At 44.6% G+C, this 19,296-nt stretch overlaps 2 protein-coding genes across 3 annotated transcripts in view; both read left to right on the forward strand.

Moving 5' to 3' along the window:
* The window catches only part of CUL4A (cullin 4A), a 74,972-nt gene extending 69,084 nt beyond the window's left edge, over positions 1–5,888 (forward strand). For both annotated transcript variants that reach the window (XM_019524114.1, XM_019524113.1), the window contains 3 exons: positions 1,714–1,886; positions 3,551–3,703; positions 4,330–5,888. In XM_019524114.1, coding sequence (XP_019379659.1) covers positions 1,714–1,886; positions 3,551–3,703; positions 4,330–4,425 — 422 coding nt within the window. In that variant the 3' untranslated portion in view covers positions 4,426–5,888. The remainder of the gene's footprint in view (positions 1–1,713; positions 1,887–3,550; positions 3,704–4,329) is intronic.
* A 3,422-nt stretch (positions 5,889–9,310) lies between these two features.
* LAMP1 (lysosomal associated membrane protein 1) overlaps positions 9,311–19,296 on the forward strand; it is a 55,181-nt gene continuing 45,195 nt past the window's right edge. Inside the window, exon 1 of the mRNA XM_019524115.1 lies at positions 9,311–9,413. Within this exon, the coding sequence (XP_019379660.1) occupies positions 9,362–9,413 (52 nt within the window). The 5' untranslated portion in view covers positions 9,311–9,361. The remainder of the gene's footprint in view (positions 9,414–19,296) is intronic.

Below are 19,296 nucleotides of genomic sequence, written 5' to 3' on the forward strand. Positions count from 1 at the left end.
CAGGCAGATCCTGCCTGACTAACCTGGTTTCATTTTACGACTGGGTCACAAAATGCTTGGATGAAGGAACAGAGGTAGATGTTATTTACTTAGATTTTTAAAAGGCCTTTCACACAGTGTCACACCCAAGTCTTATAAATAAACTAAACAGTTGCAATGTAGATTATTACACAGTCCAGTGGGTAGAAAATTGGCTTTTGGGGTGCACCCAGAGAGTGGTGGTGGATGGGTCGGTTTCTACCTGGAGAAATGTGGGCAGCAGAGTCCCCCAAGGCTCTGCCCTGGGACCGGTACTATTCAATTTCTTCATTAGTGACTTGGACGAGGGAGTAGAAAGCACCCTGTCCAAGTTTGCTGACGACACCAAACTATGGGGAGAGGTAAACAAACTAGACAGCAGGGAACGAATCCAGGTTGATTTGGACAGGCTGGGGAAATGGGTGGAACAGAATAGGATGCAGTTTAAGAAGGATAAGTGTCATGTGTTGCACCTGGGGAGAAAGAATCATCAACACTCCTACAGCCTGGGAGGTACCACTCTAAGTAGCACAACTGCAGAAAGGGATCTCGGAGTCGTAGATGACTCCAAAATGAACATGAGTCACCAGTGTGATGAGGTAATAAATAAAGCTAACTGCACCCTTTCTTGCATAAGTCGGTGCATCACAAACAGGTCTAGTGAGGTGATACTCAGTGCACACACAGGAAACGTTCCCTTGCAGCATGGAGAACATCTGAATATGCAGTGTGTGGCGCCGCAGACATATTTGCAGCACCACGTACCATACTGCTGTGCTTGTCTGGATGTGGCCTCCAAGGTTGAGACTGGGTTTATTCATGTCTTGTACAATGCTGAAACTACAGTCCAGAATTACATTTAAGAGCTGCAGGGTGGGCCTTTAGACCCCATCGACATGGTACGGGTATTGTGCAATTAACTGGCTAATTGCAAAATTACTTGGAGGCCATCTACACATGCAAAATAGCTGTCTCACAATAAAAAGTACCAACCGGCTATAAAGTTAGGCCTCAAAAATGTGTACTAATTTTATAGCTAGTTGCTACCAAGCTTTAATATGCACACGTAGCAGGGTCTCCCCTGCAACTGGAAGCCCCATCGGCTGTTGGGGCTGCTAGCGGTAGGGGTGCACTATGCCCAGCGTAAAACTCCTGAGCCTTATGGGATCCTAGCAGCCACAATCACCAGGATCCATGGGTTTCATGCACCCCAGAGCCCTTGGTGTCATGGCTGCCTTAGGGCTTTGGGAGTACATGAAACTCCTGAACCCTGGGGATTGCAGCTGCCACGATCCCTAGGGCCTGAGGTTCAACCGGGGTGCATGGGGCACCCAGCTGTGGGAGCTTGTTTCTTGCCAGTGCAGGGGAAGCTTGGGATCAGGTTCCTTTTCACTGGCAATAAGGTGCAATGAGATCTAATGTGCAATACCACAGTCACACCTCGTACCATGCACTTGTGGCATGGCAGGAGGTGCAATTGTGTCAGTCTTGCATTAGATCCCATTGTGCCCTTCCCTGCATGTGTACAGGGGGCCTTAGAGTTAAAATGTTGTATAATTGGGAATGAATTAAAATAAATTAATGCCAACCTATTTCAAGTACGGGAGAATTTTTGTAATTGCTTTTATACATTAAAAAAGTAATTTTTCAACATTCTGGTGAGTTTTTCTTGCATTTTTTTTTACTTGTTTACAGAGGACAGTGAATTGCGAAGAACCTTGCAGTCTTTGGCCTGTGGTAAAGCACGAGTATTGATTAAAAATCCAAAAGGCAAGGATGTAGAAGATGAAGACAAATTCATCTTTAATGGTGATTTCAAGCATAGATTGTTTAGAATCAAGATTAACCAGATACAGATGAAAGAAACAGTATGTATTAAAACTGTTCTTATTTGCATGCTTTCTGATTAAACTATCACTGACTTGCTTATCCACATTCTGACAGCGCTGATACACTAGGTTGTTTTCCTTTTAGGAGGGGAGAATGCATTCTAATCTGTCTGCTAGCATGTGTCCTAAGTAATATGATCTTGCATGCCTTTCAGTACATCTTTACTGTTTCCCAGTGCAGTTAAGGCATTGCCTCTATTCTTAATAAACAAATCAGAAGAAATGCCATTAACAGATGAGCTGCTTTGTTTTTTTACCTGAAGGGTGAGAGGTTACTAACATGCCAGTGTTATTTCTGTTGTGGCAGTTGCTATAGCTGTCTGTCAGGATTGAGTCCCAGCTCAGTATATTCAGCACACGTTGGTTAGCATGACCAGTTATTTAGCTTGCCTTTGTGTTCAGGCAGGTCCTTGAAATACATAACCTTGAAATGACACTGTATTTCAGAAGGCCTTTGTTTGTCAGAGTTCTATGCAGAGTTCATCTGTATTTGTATTTATTTAAACAATTCTAAATGATTTTTAAACTACAGTGTGATTTACCAAGCTCAGTTTTTATAAAACTAGATTTACCTGAATCCAAGATGACTTCCAATTTAAGATGACCCCCCGATAATTATTTTTATGAAAAATTATTAATTTATTATAATTTTGCACGTATAGAATGTAATTATTGTAGGGTTAAGTTCATCCCTCCCCCACCACTACTGCAGTGAGGAAACCGCAGGCAGTGGGGGGACAAGTGGTTAGAAGAGTTAAGTGGCCTGACCTCTGCATCCTGTTGCCTTCCTCCTCCGCCACCCCCACTTACTTCCCTGGAGTCTGCCCTCCCCCACAGTACTGTGCCTCCCTGTAGCTTGTTTCCTGCCATGTACCCCACTCTCTCACTGCCTACTCTCTCTCCCCCCATAGTGCCTGTGCCTTCCCCCACCCCCTGCTTACTCTGTCACAGCTCTGGCTCCAACTCCAGCCTTGTTCTCGCCAGGGATAACAAGGACATGGTGGCTCTGACCCCTGCCCAGCTACGCAGCAGTGATTGTAGCGGTGGTAGCTCCACACCTGGCCACAGGACTGAGTCAAAGCTGGAGCTGGAGCTGCTGCCTGGCTGGGCAGGGGCTGCAGTCGCCATGTGCTGTGTTCCCCAGGCTGGCGGAGGCTCAGAGCCATGACTGAGGGTAAGTAGGGCAGGAGTGGGGAGGCCAAGCAGAGATGACAGGGAGGGGGAAAGTGGGAGGCAGATGGGGGAGGGGCAGTAGCTAGAGCTCTGACCCCAAGCCCGGATCAGAGCCAGCGCTGGAGCTGCAGCAGTAGCCCCTCCCCCTGCTCTGTACTCAAATCCAAGATAAGGGGCTTTTTTCCCATATGTTGAATGGAAGGAATAAAACTCATCTTGGATTCGAGTATATACAGTATTTTAATTTACCGTGCTTATGCATTCTGTCTCCTCTAACACCAGGGTATCCCAGAAACCTAGTTTTAGATGCACAGTGGTTTGTGTCTGTCCACCTCTCTCTCTCGGGTAAAGCATGAATGTACATTCTGATTAATGTCTTAGCTGTATATTCTTCTCCAAAGCTTAACCAAATTCTCAGAGGAATTAAAGATGAAAGATGGCTTGATACATCTTTTCTGATTGTCTTTCAGGTTGAGGAACAGGTGAGCACAACTGAAAGAGTATTTCAAGACAGACAATATCAGATTGATGCTGCTATTGTACGAATAATGAAGATAAGAAAGACACTTGGTCATAACCTTCTTGTTTCTGAATTGTATAATCAGCTGAAATTTCCAGTTAAGGTAAGTGAACTTTGAACCATCTTAACATTATTTAAAAATACTAGAAAGTGTTGCTCAATTTTTCCATTTATCTTAAACCTTGTTAGATGTTGAAGAAGAAGAATAGTGCAGAATGTTATAGCTGAATCACCAATTCAGATATTAAAGTGTATATGTTAATACAGGGGTTTTCAACCTTTTTTTAATAAGTGTACCCCCAGCAACCCCCTTTTTAATAAGTGCACTCCCGGGGGGGTGGGAGGTGAGTAGCTGGATGCAGGGTGGCGGCGAGTGGTCAGACGTGGAGCGGGAAGGCGGGGGTGACGAGTGGCAGTAGCATGGCATCTATGCGGCCCTTGCTTCTGTGAGGCAATAGTGCAGGATGGCAGCGCTTCATCGCCGCGTACCCACAGTCAACAAACCCCTGTGTTAATAGAAAGGAACAAAAATGTCAGCAGCTTTATGCCAGGAGTTTATATTGAGAAATAGATGTTTAATTTAATGGTGTATTTTGTTATACAGTTTATAGCTGCCCCAACTTTGAAAATAAAGGTTTCTTTAGTTTGAAAATAAAGATAAAAATTTACTTCCATATATATTTCACTTATAATTGGCATAGTATTTAATAATGTATCTTTTTCTTGTAGCCTGGAGACTTGAAAAAGAGGATTGAATCTCTCATAGATAGAGACTATATGGAGAGAGACAAAGACAACCCCAATCAGTATCACTATGTTGCATAATGAAGAGAGAATCCCTTTTTAAATACACAAATATATCTTCAGGACAACGAATAACTATGCTGTTTCCAGACTCTACTTTTAGCAGATATCTGGTTGATACATATTATTCAACTAGCTGCATGCACTGCTGTGGAAAAGAAGCAAAGGAGATGGTAATTGGATCGACCTTGTCAAGACTCCTTAGCGATTTTAAATGGCACATTTTTATTTCTTTTAGTTATGCCTTTTGTTCTTTTGGGTTCTTCCAAATGTGTTTCTACTATTTTGTTTAAAAATATCTTTGAAGTTGGATGGGAAGATAAAATTTTTCTGTGTAACTTTCTCTGAGATGCAAGTCAGGTTTATTCACTGCACATTCATACAGACCCTTAATGCTGCATTCTTTAGCTACAAGGATTGTTTGAGTATCTTTTTAAAAACCCTTAATTCATGAATACTTATGTACAAACAAACAGTGTTGTTGAAATACACTAAATTTCTGAAATTCTGCACCATGAATACTAGTATCTTCACATTTTAATTTTCTTTCAAATAATTCTAAACTTCTCTCTGGTTTGGATAAATCAGATTTTGAAGTGAGATCTTTGAAGTGCCAAGGGGACAACTGTGTTAATGTCTATAGAGAACTGTATGATAAGTTAGCTAAGATATTTGGTTGGGGGGTGGGGATGGGAGGGTCCTGCTTTTGGGGGTAATGAAGAGTGAATCCAACTGATCCTATCTTGCTTTTGGACAACAATTTTTTATCACTGTTTATGTAAAACTGCAGTAAAACCTAGTTTTGCCTTTAGAGTCGCATACAGTGTAATTACTGTACAGTGTGCTCTACACTAAAAAGAAAAAAAGTTTTCTTAAAGACTTTTAGTCTTGAAGTTATGAAAGCATAGCTTTTTGTCTTGAGAGATTAAGGATTTTGTGAGTACCTTGTTACATATTGTATATATGTAAGTTGATTTGAATTGAAGACTGAAAGACTTGTAGTTCTGTTAGATAATTGTAACTATAAGGAAGATACTTTTTGTGGTAATATTTAGAAGCCTCTGTTTATTTTACAGGAGTTGCATAATGGTATGTTTGATTCTAATTAAAAGCTACCAAAGGAGTTTTGATCATGGTATAATGAGAATTTAACTAAGCAATATTTTCTTGAAAAGTACCTTACTAAATTTATGTAATGTAATTTTGTGCATAAATTAAAAGATCACTTTCCCTTAAGAATACATTGTTAAACATAAAGATCTCTTGAGTTTCTTTGTTAAAGTCCTTTCTCTCATCTATTTTCATTCATTGTATTGCATTCTTTGAATTATTTTTGTTCCCTTTCCACTATGGTTAGAAGATAAACCTCGCGTATCTTTAGTATAATAAATGTATTTAAAAGTTATTTAACATTGTAATTTAATGTAGACTTGTTTTAATATTTGAATCTTCCATTAATTCAAATAAAACCTTTTTGTTGCATATTAAATATTAATTTCTTAGCCACATTGTGACTGTGGCACTTAAATCAATTTTTCAGTCTGCAGTTTAGTGTTAGTTTAAAGGCAGATTTGCTGACTGATTGATCTGTGTTCATATCACATCTATCCAGTCTGTCTGCAAAAATATTAAAAGTAAAAAGAAAGAAAAAAAAGTACATATAATAAGGCTAATGGAGCAGAAGATTCTTCAGATTAAAGCAATGCTTCTCAATCTTTTTGGACTTGAGACATGCCTCAGAAAATGCGTATTCTTAGTTTTCACTTGTTTTTTTACTACAGAAAATAGGAGTAAATCCTTCTATGGCAAAGAACTCAGGAAGACCACAACAGGTCAGAATGTTTTTGACACTATGGATTTGTTAGAAATCTCTGGGTTTGTCTTGGGAATCCTGCGTAGATGTTTGCGCACCTAACAGAGATAATACTGTTTGTCAATGTTCAAAGGATCTTGCAACACCACAGCTGAGAATCATCAGACTAAGTTGGCAGTAACAAACAGCAGTCCAGTGATATATGTTAAACAATGGTGCATATCACTACTACTTCTCCTTCCCCTCGCTCATTCACCCCAACAAAAGACTCTTAACTCAACAAGTGTTTTGATGAACAAAAACAGTAGTTTACAAAAACTGATAGTATTCTCTAGAGACATTTTCACCAACCAGTGAATTATGTCTGCCTGAGGAAGCGATGTAATCAACAGGTAATTCTCATCTGTGTAATTACAAAAACATACCAGTGGACTGGAACTTGTTAGCCAAGTTACTCTCACTGGTACAGTAATAGAAAAAATAAGATTTATGAATTCTGCTTTTTGCTAGACTGTTTGCATGCTGATCAAATGAGTAAGCAATTTTTCAGCTACACTTTTGACCATGTCATTGGTGACCAAAGCCATTGTCATTTGATCTATGACAGGAGTATCAAATTCTGGATCTGGACCTCTGGGCTCCTCCTGGGCTAGATCCAAGGGGCCAGCAGTAGCTGTGGCATGTCTGGGAGCACTGGTGTTTTATGGGCAGTGGTGGCAGAGGTCCAGGTGGTAGTAGTAGGGTCCAGCAGCAGGGTAAGCAAGAACTGTATCTGCACAGGCGTTGTTCTACCCCCTGTGCCACTGATGCCTAGTGACCCCAAATTCTGTGAAGGTCACACTCTCTACCCCTACCCCCCAAAAGCTAGTAGCCCAGTGAGCTGGATGGAACAGCTCTGTGGCCATGTGTTTAAAAACCCTGGTCTATGTAAAATGAGTTACATTTGTAACAGTTTGGACAATTACATCACCTCAATCACTTAGCAATTTGGTACCAGGGAATTTAATTAATGGATGTCCTGAGTGTTTTAAGACTTAAGAATCTGAGTGGAGCCAAGGCATTGCCCCATCTTAAGAGTCTGTAGCTGCCATCATAGATGCTGATCCATGCTCTATCATTGCCAATACCTGAGAGCTGAAGCCTACCTATACTTAGTTCTAGTACTGACTGTTCAGTAGCTAGAGCTCAGGCAGAAGGCAGGGTAGATTTGCACCTTTATAGACTCATAGTATAAGCTTTGGTAAGCAGAGGGCTTGCAAGCTTCATCAGATGCAGTGAAGGGACTCCCTAGGGCTGAAGCATTCCCTTTCTGAGAATCACAGCAAAGGTTATGAGCTTTTCTAATTTGCAATCTGTTTCCAGAGCAGGCATGGCAGATAGGCTTTACACAGAGTTTCTGAGCATACTGTTGCTTTTTATTTGAAAGACCAAGCATGAGAAAATACAGCCGAAACACAAAATTACTGAATGCAATACCCTGCGATCTAGCTCAGCCTTTTCAGGGTCTGACAGTAGGCAAGCAGCTAGCTTGTGCCTTGTCTTTGAACTTGACCAGTCTTGTAGCTGAATGCTGCTACCTCCCCACCCCTGTCCTTAACCCCTGCTGTGCAAAAGCCTGTCTCTATTAACTGTCCGTTACTCCAAAATTCAGCTCCCTGCAGAAATGTATGGCCAGTTTATGGTCTTATGAGTATTTCCCTTATGTTGCCCAGGTAGACCTTTTCCATAATGTTCATGAGTTGATCCACACATTCTGCTCCTTTGCTCATTTATTCCCTACTCCCAGTCACTGGCTTTGGACAGATGCTAAACTCAGTGGGGTTCTTGGCCTTTTTAGACTTAAGGCCTAGCTCAGAGAAACGCAGCTCCTAGTTTTCCCTTGTTTGTTTGTTTGATTTTTTTATGGGTTTTTTAACTATGGAAAAATAATGATTTGTCTGCTGCAAACAACTCAAAGATCCCAGTAGGGTAGAACCTTCTAAACGCAATGGGTTCCTTTGTGAAATCTGCGGGTTCATCCTGTGGCTCGGGTTTGCGCATGTAGCAGTGCTACGATGGGTGCTCCACAGCACCTTTGAATGGATCTCAGCACCCTGGGGTGCTGTGGCACCCAGTAGATCACTGCACTGCACTATTAGGGTCAGGTAACAAGCAACAAGTGGTGACATGGCCCAAAAGAGCCCTACAAGGAAAGTCCAAAATTCTCCATAGGGACTTGGTCTGTCACATGGGCAGGCACCACAGACAGCATCACTCTGAACACAGATCATGGCAGGCTGCAGACCTAGACAGCAGCTCTCCCAGCCGCAGCGCTGCAAACATCAGGGATCCTAGATTTCTCTGATAAAAAATACCATTTTTTAGATATAAAAAATAACACCCACATTTTTCTGTAATTGAAATTAAACGCCATTAATAAATAAATATATGCATAAATATTCCAGTGACATTTCATTTTAATCATGGAAAAATGTGGATGTTGGGTTACTTTTTTATTTCCGAAAAATGGGGATTTTTTTTTACTCGGAGAAAACGAGGATCCCTGCTCATCGTTGCACTAACAAGGTACCATGACTCTTCCTTCTCTGCTCTGTGACGTCACAGCGTTGCCGAGCGCGTTGCTATGTTTCCCAATGCAGAAGGCCGCGCGCTGCCCCCTCCGCCGGCTATGATGCAGCAGGGGGTGGGACCACCCCGAACCGCAGGCTCAGTCCTTCCCTTCAGTCCCACCTGAGGAGCAGGGAGGGAGAGGCGGAGTAAAAGGCTCCCAAGGACAACTCTGATTGGCCGCCGCGGGGTTCAAGCAACCAATCAGATGGCGGCTTGTACGCAAGCTCAGGAGCAATGGGGCACCGGTGCTGCCGGGTTTGGGGCAGCTTGCTCGGGGAGCTCTAACCCCTCTCCCCAAGGTTTGCGTTAACTCCTAGTGCTAGGCTACTGTGAGAAACGGCGCCACTCTCGCGAGAATGCTTCCTTAATAGTCCCCCCTCCCTTCTTACCGGTTTCCCTTCCGGTAAGAAGGGGCGGGTCACGTGACGATGGTGCGGGGCGGTGACATCAGCGGTCATATGACCGGCCCGGCTTCCAGAGGCGGGGGGGTTCTCTGTTCGGCTCAGCTGCTCCCTGCGCTCTGTTCCCTCCGCCATGGCCCGGCCCCGCGCTCCTGTGCTCCTGGCCGCTGCTGCCGCGCTGCTCGGTAAGAGGCGGGTCCTCCCCCCTCTAGACTAGGGGGGCCCTGCTGGGGGTTCCACGCCCGCGCCGGGGAGCCAATGGGGGCGCGGGGGGAGGGGCCGTTGGGCTGGGGGCGGCTCCCCCCGCGCGCCCCGCGTTCCAGCCCCCCCTACCCACGAACGGCCGGTTTTATTAGCCCGTGCCCTGCTGGGCGGGACCTGGGGCTGGGAAGAGGGGCGTGCTGAGGGGGAGGGACCTCGTCCCACAGAGCAGCAGCTCTCAGCCTTTTATGTACCAGGACCCACTTGTAAACATCCATGGCCAGTCCCAACCCAGTGCCCCTCACCCCCCCCACCCCCAGGTGAGGGTCCCCAAGCAGTGCCTCGCAGGCCGGAGTTCTGCCAGCCAGCAAGGGAAAACCCTCGGTTTTTTCTCTTCTTTAAAGGGGAATCTGGTTTTAAAGCTTGTTCCGCACCCTTCCGTATATATATTTGCAACTCACTTGTGAATCGTGACCCGTGGCCTGAGAAAAGCTGCCCCAGCGCAGTTCTCTCCTGTGGAGGAGAAATAAGCAGCTTTGCTCACTCACTCATTTAGGAGCCAAGCCAAAAAATAGGAGTGTCGCTTAGAGGGAGGTAAAAGCTGCCTGCAAGGCAGGGAGGGGGGAGCTGCTGTTCCCAGGAGCAGGGCATGGCCAGCTGGTAAACAAAAGGCTGGTCCTGGATCAGCATCCATGAGAGAGGGCACCTAGGGGCCAAGACAGGGCAGTGCCTCTGCTCTGCTCAAATTCTGCTGTCTGGAAACGCCCCAGGCTAAATTCCCTCCTAGCCAATGGCAGAGTGACTGAGATGTTGTAATTGCCCAGACTATCACAGACCTAACTCGCTTCTCAATCAGGGGTTTCCAGTGTACGGACTCAGAGCAGGGCTGCTGGCGTTTCCGGCCTGGGCTGGAGGGGTGGAACATGAAGGCTGTTAAAAAGGGGGCCTTCACACCCATGGGCTGAAGAGCTTACAAGGAAGCAGGTAGATTATTAATGAGCAGGGATCCTGGTTTTCTCTAATTTAAAAAAAAAAAAAAATCCCCAATTTTCAGATTAAGAAAAATAACCACAAATCCACATAGTTCCATGATTAAAATGAAATGGCATTAACTCGATCTATCTGTAGATATTTATATATTACTCTTGTTTCATTTTAATCTTGGAGAAATGTAGCTTTGCGGTTACTTTTTTAAGTCTGAAGATTGAAGATTTTTTTTTTTTAATCAGAAAACCAGGATCCCTGTTAATGAGCCATGAAGAGAAATGGTTTCCTCAGTGCTGCCTGATTAGAAATGTTGCTGCGGGGCAGTTGGTTTTAAACTTTGGATGGAGCTGAAATTGGAGGGGAGTGCAAGTGCACCTCTGAATACCCCTGCTAACAGACTGCTGGGTTTAATTCTCATCTGAGAGTTTTGTGCTGCGTCAAATCCAGACCTTGCATACTGCCCAGCTCCATGCTCTAAGTACCTGTGAATGGTTCAACTCAACTTGTACTATAGACTTGTGATTTATTCAAGTTAACATTTTTCCTTGTCTGTTTTAAGCCTAAATTACTGTTCCCTGGTCTGTTTGGACGCTAGATAATCACCTTGCCAGGGTTGTTTGACCCCAGTACTCTTTCCTGCCAAGGCAGGGAGTCAGACTTGATGATCTGCTCAGGTCCCTTCTGATCCTACCAACTATAAAACTATGAATTGAAGGCCAGGAAAATCAGTTCCCAGGGAAACAAGGTCTGTTTTTAGCCTTAGAGGTGCAAACCCCTACACACAGGCCACATCCACACGAGTGGTGGACTGCGCAGTTGTTACTGTGCATTTAGTACTTGCATAATCAAGTACTAAATGACTGCACAGTAACCAGCATTACTACGTAGTCATATCCCCACGTTTCTTTTCTTCTGACACTACTGCACAGTAGTATTGCATCACGGTTAGTGCCTCCCAGTGCTACTGCACAGTAGCAATGAGCAGCCACAGTTCACCAGCTCCCACCCTGAGATTTCAACTAGGAATCCGCCGGTGCCTGAGCTGTTCTGACCGGTTGTGGTCTTTCTGAGTTTTTTGCCACAAGACTTGCTCTGTTGTTTTTCCATAGTCAAAAGTAGAGTGAAAGTGGAGAGTTGGTATTTTATGAGGGGGCCCTTGAATCTAAACAGATTGAGAACTGCTGCTGTAGGTCTCCAGGCTGGGGCTTCTGTGCAGGTGCCTGTACACCACACACCTGGCATGAACTGTGCCAGCCTGGTGGCAAGCTAGCCTGGAGATGTGGCTGCTGAGTGTTTGAGGTGTGCCTGGGTGAGCTCAGTGTCTGTTAAGATCTGCTTCATGAGAGATGTATAGAGCTTGTATTAGCTTTAGGCATCTTTCACTTTTAAAGCCTGCAAGCTGTTATGCTTGCAGAAGACTTACCAGTATGATCTGATTGTGGTGGTGTCATCGGGAGTGTGTAGGTGACTTTTTCAGCCCTAGCAAAGTTACAGTTCTTGTTTTCACTTTCTTTCTGGAGTCCCATGGTGCCTAGTAGACAGTCATTTTAACACTAATGAAAGGATTTTTTTCACACGGCATGCAATTAAAAGTGTGGAGGTCATTGCCACAAGGTTTTGTGGAAGCTGATTGTTTAGCCAGATTCAAAAGAGGGATTAGACAAATTCTTGAAGGAAAGGTGCATCAGTAGCTGTTGAGCTAGTGAGAATTAGGGGCACAGCTTCTGAGTCACCACTTCCTAGACTAAATGCTGGAGGCTGCAAGAGAGAGGAATGGTAGTGGGGGAAAAAACCTGGTCATCCCCTATTCATTTTCCCTTTCAGTATCTGCTCTCTGCCACCATGTGACACAGGAAACCAGGCAAGATGGACCTACAGTCTGACCAGTAAATGGCAGTTCCTATATATTCTTATGTTCTGAATATGACAGAAGCAGTATAAAAAGAGAAACCAGCAATGAAGGGTGGGAGAAGATGGAAAATAACACAACAGTTCCCTTCTTCCACTAAAGTCTCTGGGCTTATAGTAGGAATAGTTCCTGTTGCCTTCCAGGCAGCTAGATGGGGTCAATAAGGGCTTCCTCTTCGAGACACCAGTGACAGAGGTTACTAATTAAAACCTGAATTTCTGGTTAGGGTCCAGGGATGCCACCATAATAATTGTTCTGAGACTTGGCAGTATGTGGAACGGAGCAGATTACTTGCCTTAGCCCCAGGCAGTTGTTTTCATGTTTTGCTTTTAGGGCTTACATGAGTCCATAGCAAGTCAGTTTTAATCTTTTGATGTCTTGTAAATATTTCAAGACCTGTGCTTCTTAACAAAGCCTCTTCATAAAAAATCACAAGCTTCTGTGAAAAGTGATATCATTGCAGTATCACATTTGGAAGAGTAGGGGAGGACAGGACAATGTATGCATGAGTTGGTAAGAGCCAAGAGAATTAGGTCTTATTTAATAACACAATGCACAAGACAAAAATGTGGCCCTGGCATTGAAAGAAACTTGTAATTCTTCTACACTGCTTCTGGATGAAGTCCTGGTTGAGGTGAAATACTGTATAGCACAGGAACTATTGTGAAGCCTTGTCAATAATAGCAAAACTGTGCAAAGATGTGTTACCACTGACACCAGTTCAGCTTCCCTAGTGTAACTAAAGTTAGAAGCTGTAATGGAGATGGAGTGCTGGCTACTGCACCTAGGAGATGGAGTGCTAGCTACTAGGTAGCTTAAGCACCTACTCATACCTGACTTTGCTTTCAGAGGCTTTAACAAACTTCCTTAAAGTAGCGTGAGAGTTACTTATATTAAAGTTTCTGCCTCACCAGGAAGGGGAGCTGAGCTGGTGGTATTTAATGATAGGAGTTATCTGTATGTCTTCTGTATCCTGTCTAGGGCTTAATTCACTAAGGTGTTCCATATTCTGCATCAGGAGCCTCTGTGGAGTCTTCAGCCGGACCTTCTAGTGATGTCTTGTGGAACTGAATGGAGGAGACTTTTTTCTGGCTTTATTCAGCAGTCGTTGGCCGTGAATGCCTGCTGCACTTAACTGCTTGAGCTTTGACATAGCTATTGGACTGGTTCTTGGCAGTATCTCACTGGTCAGATTGGTGTTACAAAACAGAGAGGAAGAAAGATAAAACGGACTAATCTTTTTAGTTGTGGGATCATTGGCCAATCATTGCCATATAGATGTGTAATTATTTACATGAGTGTCATCCTTGAATTAGCTACTTAATTATAGAACTTTGTGGGGGAAGGAGAGAGTCTTTCCTGTGTCAGCCTTGCTTGGGATAAGTGGATCTTATGTTGGTGGAAAATGGCTATAGCAGGTGCTCTAACATGTCCTCTCCCTTTATCTGCCTGCAGGCTGGAGAACTCCCTTTCATCAAGCGAATTCTCTAGACAGCTGCTCCCAGATTTCAGCCTTTTTTTTTTTTAACATTGCCAAAGAGACCATAAGATCACAAAAAATCTGATCTGAAGAATTCTTAAAAGTAAATCTCTAGGGTTTGTCTACAATACAGAATACTACCCTTTAAACATAGCTGCGAGCCTCAATCAAATGACACAATGCTGAATGGTAAAATATAGGATAAACATATGGCCAGAATCACATTTTAACAAACTCAAAGAATATCAGTTGGCACACTATCTCCTTGATTGCATAGATACTTAAAACAGTAAGCCAAGACATTGGAAACTTTTCACTCAAACTTAGTGGCCTGTTTAATCTGGTGACATTTTACACATTTGATAAGTATTTCCTATTGAGCACTTGCAGCAGAAACCTACAGCATCAGTGAGCATATTAGTTGTATGGTAGACATTGGGGCATGGTGCAGCGAAGGATGAAGAACTTACTTTTTTCTCTTGGATGCTGCTGCTGAAACATGCAGAAGGATACATTCATGTACGCTTTTGTATTGAAAGACTCAATTGCAAAAATCTGAATGTTTAGAGATTAAATTCTCCGTTAATAAGAGTAATCTTTATTTAGTAATTGGACTTGAGAACAAAATGAGGGGAATGGGTTTCTCAGAGTGCTTGATGCAATGTTCAGACATTCCTTTTTACAAGTTTGGTCTAGCAGTTTTGAACCTTGTCAATGGTGTATTGGTTTTCAGTGCTTGCTTTGCATATGTTGCTTAACCACTGTCCTCTCACAATCACTTTCTGGAAATCACTGACTTGCAAGAGTGATTGTGGGCAGGGGAATTTGCCTAACCCAGATTTCAAGTACACACTTAACACAATAGCTGCATGAAATACATAGCAGTCTGCATTTGGCTTTCTCTGTTGGGGTGTTCAGTCATGTGAGCAGGAGGGTGATCCTAGCTGCGTCTCCCCACTGTACTTGCCTGTCATGATTTAGATCAAAAGGAAAAAGGAGATCAGTGGTCTTTTATGGCTAAGAATCAAATAAAGCTGATCCTGGTGGAGGTATCGTGGCGTCCCACTCCTGGGGATCCCCCCAGGCCCAAATCATCCCTTTCAAGGTGCAATTAAAACACTCCACTAGGTCATCGGTCTGAGGGTGATAGATGGAGGTGCGCAATTGCTTAATCCTTAAAACTTGGCAGACCCTTTTTAGGATTTTGGACATAAAATTCCTTCCTTGATCCATAAGGATTTCACGGGGAACGCCCACCCATGCAATCCACTTCAGCAGAGCCCTAGCTATGGCTGTAGCTGTTACTGATTTCAGGGGTACTGCTTCAGGAAAGCGGGTTGCATAATCAATTATTACTAAAATAAATTGATACCCTGATCTGCTCTGAGGAAATGGCCCCGCCACATCCAGGGCGATATGATCAAATAGCCGTCCTGCCAGGGGCATTGATATCAAGGGTACCCTCCTGGGTTTTGGCCCTCTGGTCATTTGACACTCAGGGCATTCTGCACAGAATCTCTCTACCATTTTGTAAAGGCCGGGTCAGAAGACCCGCTGTTTCAGGTGCACTTCCGTCTTATCCCATCCTAGATGCCCTTCCATAGGGAGTGTGTGGGTGACCCTTAGCAGGGTCTCCCAATACATACAGAGAATAAGGACTTGGCTCTTCTCCTCCCCATCTTCTTGGCTCTCCACCCGATAGGTCAGTGGTCTCCAAACTTTTTTGATCACGCACCCCTATCAGTAAAAAATTTTTGAGCATGCACCCCCAATATGTCTATAATTTATAAAAATAAATAAATAAATATACATATGTACTACTCAGTGTAACACTGTACAAAGTTTGGAGACCACTGTATACTGTACTACCGTACCTCTCCCACTCTTCCTTCAGGATACCTTGCATACCGTACGTGACACATGACTGTCTGACATACGGACCGAGTGAAGGCGCCAGTGTCAAGCCGTATATTAAATATTAGTAAAGCTTAATTTAAAAAATAAATATAAATAGAAGTTCTAATATTTTCTTCCCGCATCCCAATGGATCGTCTTGCGCGCACCCTACTTTGGAGACCACTGTGATAGAGGGTGTCCCTTCTTATCTCATACTGGGGATTTTGCTCAGCTTTCTGGTGATCCACTACCTCTCCTTCATCTTCTGCCAGTTGAGACTGCCAGATATTCTGGGACAGGGGCTCTTGTCTTTGCTCATCCCAAAAATACCCCTTGCCTATAAGTTGTTCCATATCCAGGTTATCTTGCTTGCCTTCCTTAGGATCCCCAAAGCAGACCGTTCCAGAGTCTTGGTCCCACTCTCCACCTTTCTTGGTGATGACTCAAGCAATGACTTCCTCAAGATAAGGCCAGTCTCCTCCCAGAAGCATGGGGCGGGGTAGGGTTTCGGCTAGACCCACGGCAATCTCTTCGGTGCAACTGAGTATGGTAAGCGGAATAGTCTTGCATTCATAGATATAGGAAGCCCCATGGATGCAGATCATGCTTTCTGGACTCCCTAGATTAGAGTGAAAAATATCCACCTGAATCATTGACTGGGAGCAACCAGTATCAACCACTGTCGGTATGATGGTGTCTCCAACTTTTACCTCGACCACTGGTTTGTTCTGACAGCCTGGGCCCTTGTGTCATCCAAAACTACAATCCATTTTCTCATCATGTGTAGTATCGACAGAAGTTTCAGTCTGGGTTTTCCATGGGCAGAACTGGGAGAGGTGTCCTTTTTCCCCACATCTGTAGCATGTCACTTCTCTGGAGTCCCAGGTTCAAAGTTCCCTTCTGGGATTTCGGTTATTTTCACCCCGTCACAACTGCCTAGGTGTTCCTTGTCAAGTTCCCAGTGCTGGACCTCCTGGTCGCTCTCTCCTAGGAGCTTCACTGTCCCCTTCAGCAGCAGCATAATCCTCCAAGCCGCAAAGCTTTTTCTACCGTCTTGGGTTGGTGGCATTGCACCCACTGCTGAGAGCTATTGCTTAGATCAGTCAGGAATTGCTCCAGGATGATGAGATCCACCACTTCCTGTAGGGTGTGAGTCTCCAACTATAACCACCGTTCTGCCAAATCCCTTAGCAGTTGTGCTAGCAGGCGGGGACAAGCCCCCTCCATTCCCTTCCAGGCCCAAAACTTTTGACGGTAGGTTTCTGTGGAAATCTCTAGCTGGTATAATATGGCTTCCTTTACCTTCCTGTAATCTCAGGTCTGTACCCTGCTAAGAGCCCAATAAGTGGCATGTGCTGGCCCAATGAGAAGGGACCCAATCCATGCTGCCCAGCTGCTGGGGTCCCATTTTGCAGCTGTGGCTGTCCTTTCAAAGGCTTCTAGATATGCTTCCACATTGCTGTCTGGGGACATCCGGGGAAGTCTGGCCCTGTCACCCACTCTCCCCAGTGACACCTGCTGTGCCTCAATTTTCCTCGCATTAATCCTGCTGCTGAGAGAAGATGGATTCGTGCCTCTGCTTCTTGGGTATGCACCCTTACAATCTCCTCCAGCTGAGCTTGTTGCCCCTGCAGGAGCCAGAGAGTGATACTGTGCGCCTGCTGCCAGTCCGTTGGGACGTGTGTGTCCATGTTGCCGGGTTTTGTTAATGACTGGCTTCGCGACCAATGCACCACTTTGTGAGCGGGAGGGTGATCCTAGCTGCATCTCCCTGCTGTAGTCGCCTGCCCCGATTTTAAATCAAGAGAAAAAAGGAGATCAGTGGTCTCTTATGGCTAAGGATCAAATAAAACCGCCCAGATGGTACATACTTTATGCAAGTTTATTTCCCAAAGAAAAGTAGCACAGAAACAGAAGTCTCACCAATTACCTCATTAGTGAGACATGTCTGAGTTGCCAGCAGATCTTGCAACACTGGATGCCTCTCCAGTTGTGATGTAGCGCTGAACGGTCTAAGCGCTGATTGTCTTAAAAGCAAGGCACGTTCCCCATGCTTCTAGCTTCTATTGAGTGCTGGGAGCAGTCTAGGTTATCCTCTTGCTCTCCGCACCGCCATACATGACAAAGCTGTGGATCTGGGGTTGGGGTTTAGTCCAGCCTGGGACCCCCTTGCCCACCTGTCGTCCCAGGGCTTTTATCACTGCTGGGATTCTCCTGCTGAGCCGCTAGCTGTGACTCAGCTCTCCACACTCGCTGGGATTGCCTGAGGAGTAAGGTAAGCAGCTTGCCTGACATCTTCTTGTTTCATGTCCTGTAGTCCCGACATTTTTTCCCAGGTCATCAGATGGGCTCCTTGTCTCTCTCAGCTTAGACTGATTGCCTTTGGGCACAAGAAAGTCTCCCGCCACCGGTTTTATTCTGGTTTTTCATGGGCTAATCATCGATCTGGTCTCGGGTGTGTAATTCCTCCCACCTGGGTAGGGGTCATCGTTGGGTCAGTCTGACCCGACCTTGTCTAAGTAACAGGGCTCCTGCTTGAGTCCCTGTTACAGGCCATATTGAGGGATAGCAGCTATTTATTTAGTTTTGTTTGGAAGACAGACCTCAGTCTGAACGTCATGGAACTTTGTTGTGAAATCTTATATCTAAATCTTAAAGCCCTTGACTCTTTAAAAACAAAACCAGAAAAACCTTAAGTAGTACACTGTGTTTTAAGCAATGCATCATACAAGCCCCTAATATCATTGGCACAATTGCTTACTTGAGCATGCTCGTTTTAATGCAGTCACAAAGGGCTTCTGCTATACAGTATCATCTCAGCTGTCAGATCCTTAGCGTGTCAAATCATTTGGCATGGTCTGCAGCTTTTCTGGCTTTGGAAGAAATGTGGTGTATTTGCATGTGAAAACTCCTGAAAGTGTAATAAGTAGCCATGCAGTTGCTAAGTAGATCATTAATCCTTATTTTCAATTTGAGGTGGGCTTCTTAGGTTCAAACATGTGAGTTGACAGTGGACTTAAGGGCTGGCCTCTTGGTAAAATAGCCTTGCTAAATTGTACTGGCGAGGATACAGCTAATAGTAGAAGGCAAAGTAGATATGCACGTTTAACAGAGATACAGAGCACTAGCTTTTTGTGAGCTCGAATTCATTTAATCAGATTCATCTAAAGAGCATGAAGATAGCAAAAACAGTGATGTATCCAATGAATCTGATGATCTTGAGCTCACAAAAGTTGGTGCTCTGTATTTTATTTAATTTATAAGATGCATATCTTCCCTGCCTTCTGCCTGACTTCAGACTAATGCAGCTAACTACTAGGGCTGTGCGAAGCTTCAATAGCCAATTCAATTTGGAGGAGATTCAGCAGCACTGTGTGCAGCCAGTCAGGGAGGGCATGGGTGCCCCCAGATCTGCGTGAGGCAGGCTGGGCCAGGCTGCGCTCCAGATGAGTGGCAGAAGGCACTGGGAGTGGGGCCTATTCCCTCCCCATTGCTCACCCAGCCTCCCCACGCCTCCCAGACAGGCTGACTTGCAAGCAGTGGCAGGGCATGGGAGCAGGTGCATGCACCCAGATCAGAGCGGGACTGGTGGCAG

The sequence above is a fragment of the Gavialis gangeticus genome, unplaced genomic scaffold, assembly GCF_001723915.1.
Source record: "Gavialis gangeticus isolate Ggan-Ray unplaced genomic scaffold, GavGan_comp1, whole genome shotgun sequence".
Lineage (NCBI taxonomy): Eukaryota > Metazoa > Chordata > Crocodylia > Gavialidae > Gavialis > Gavialis gangeticus.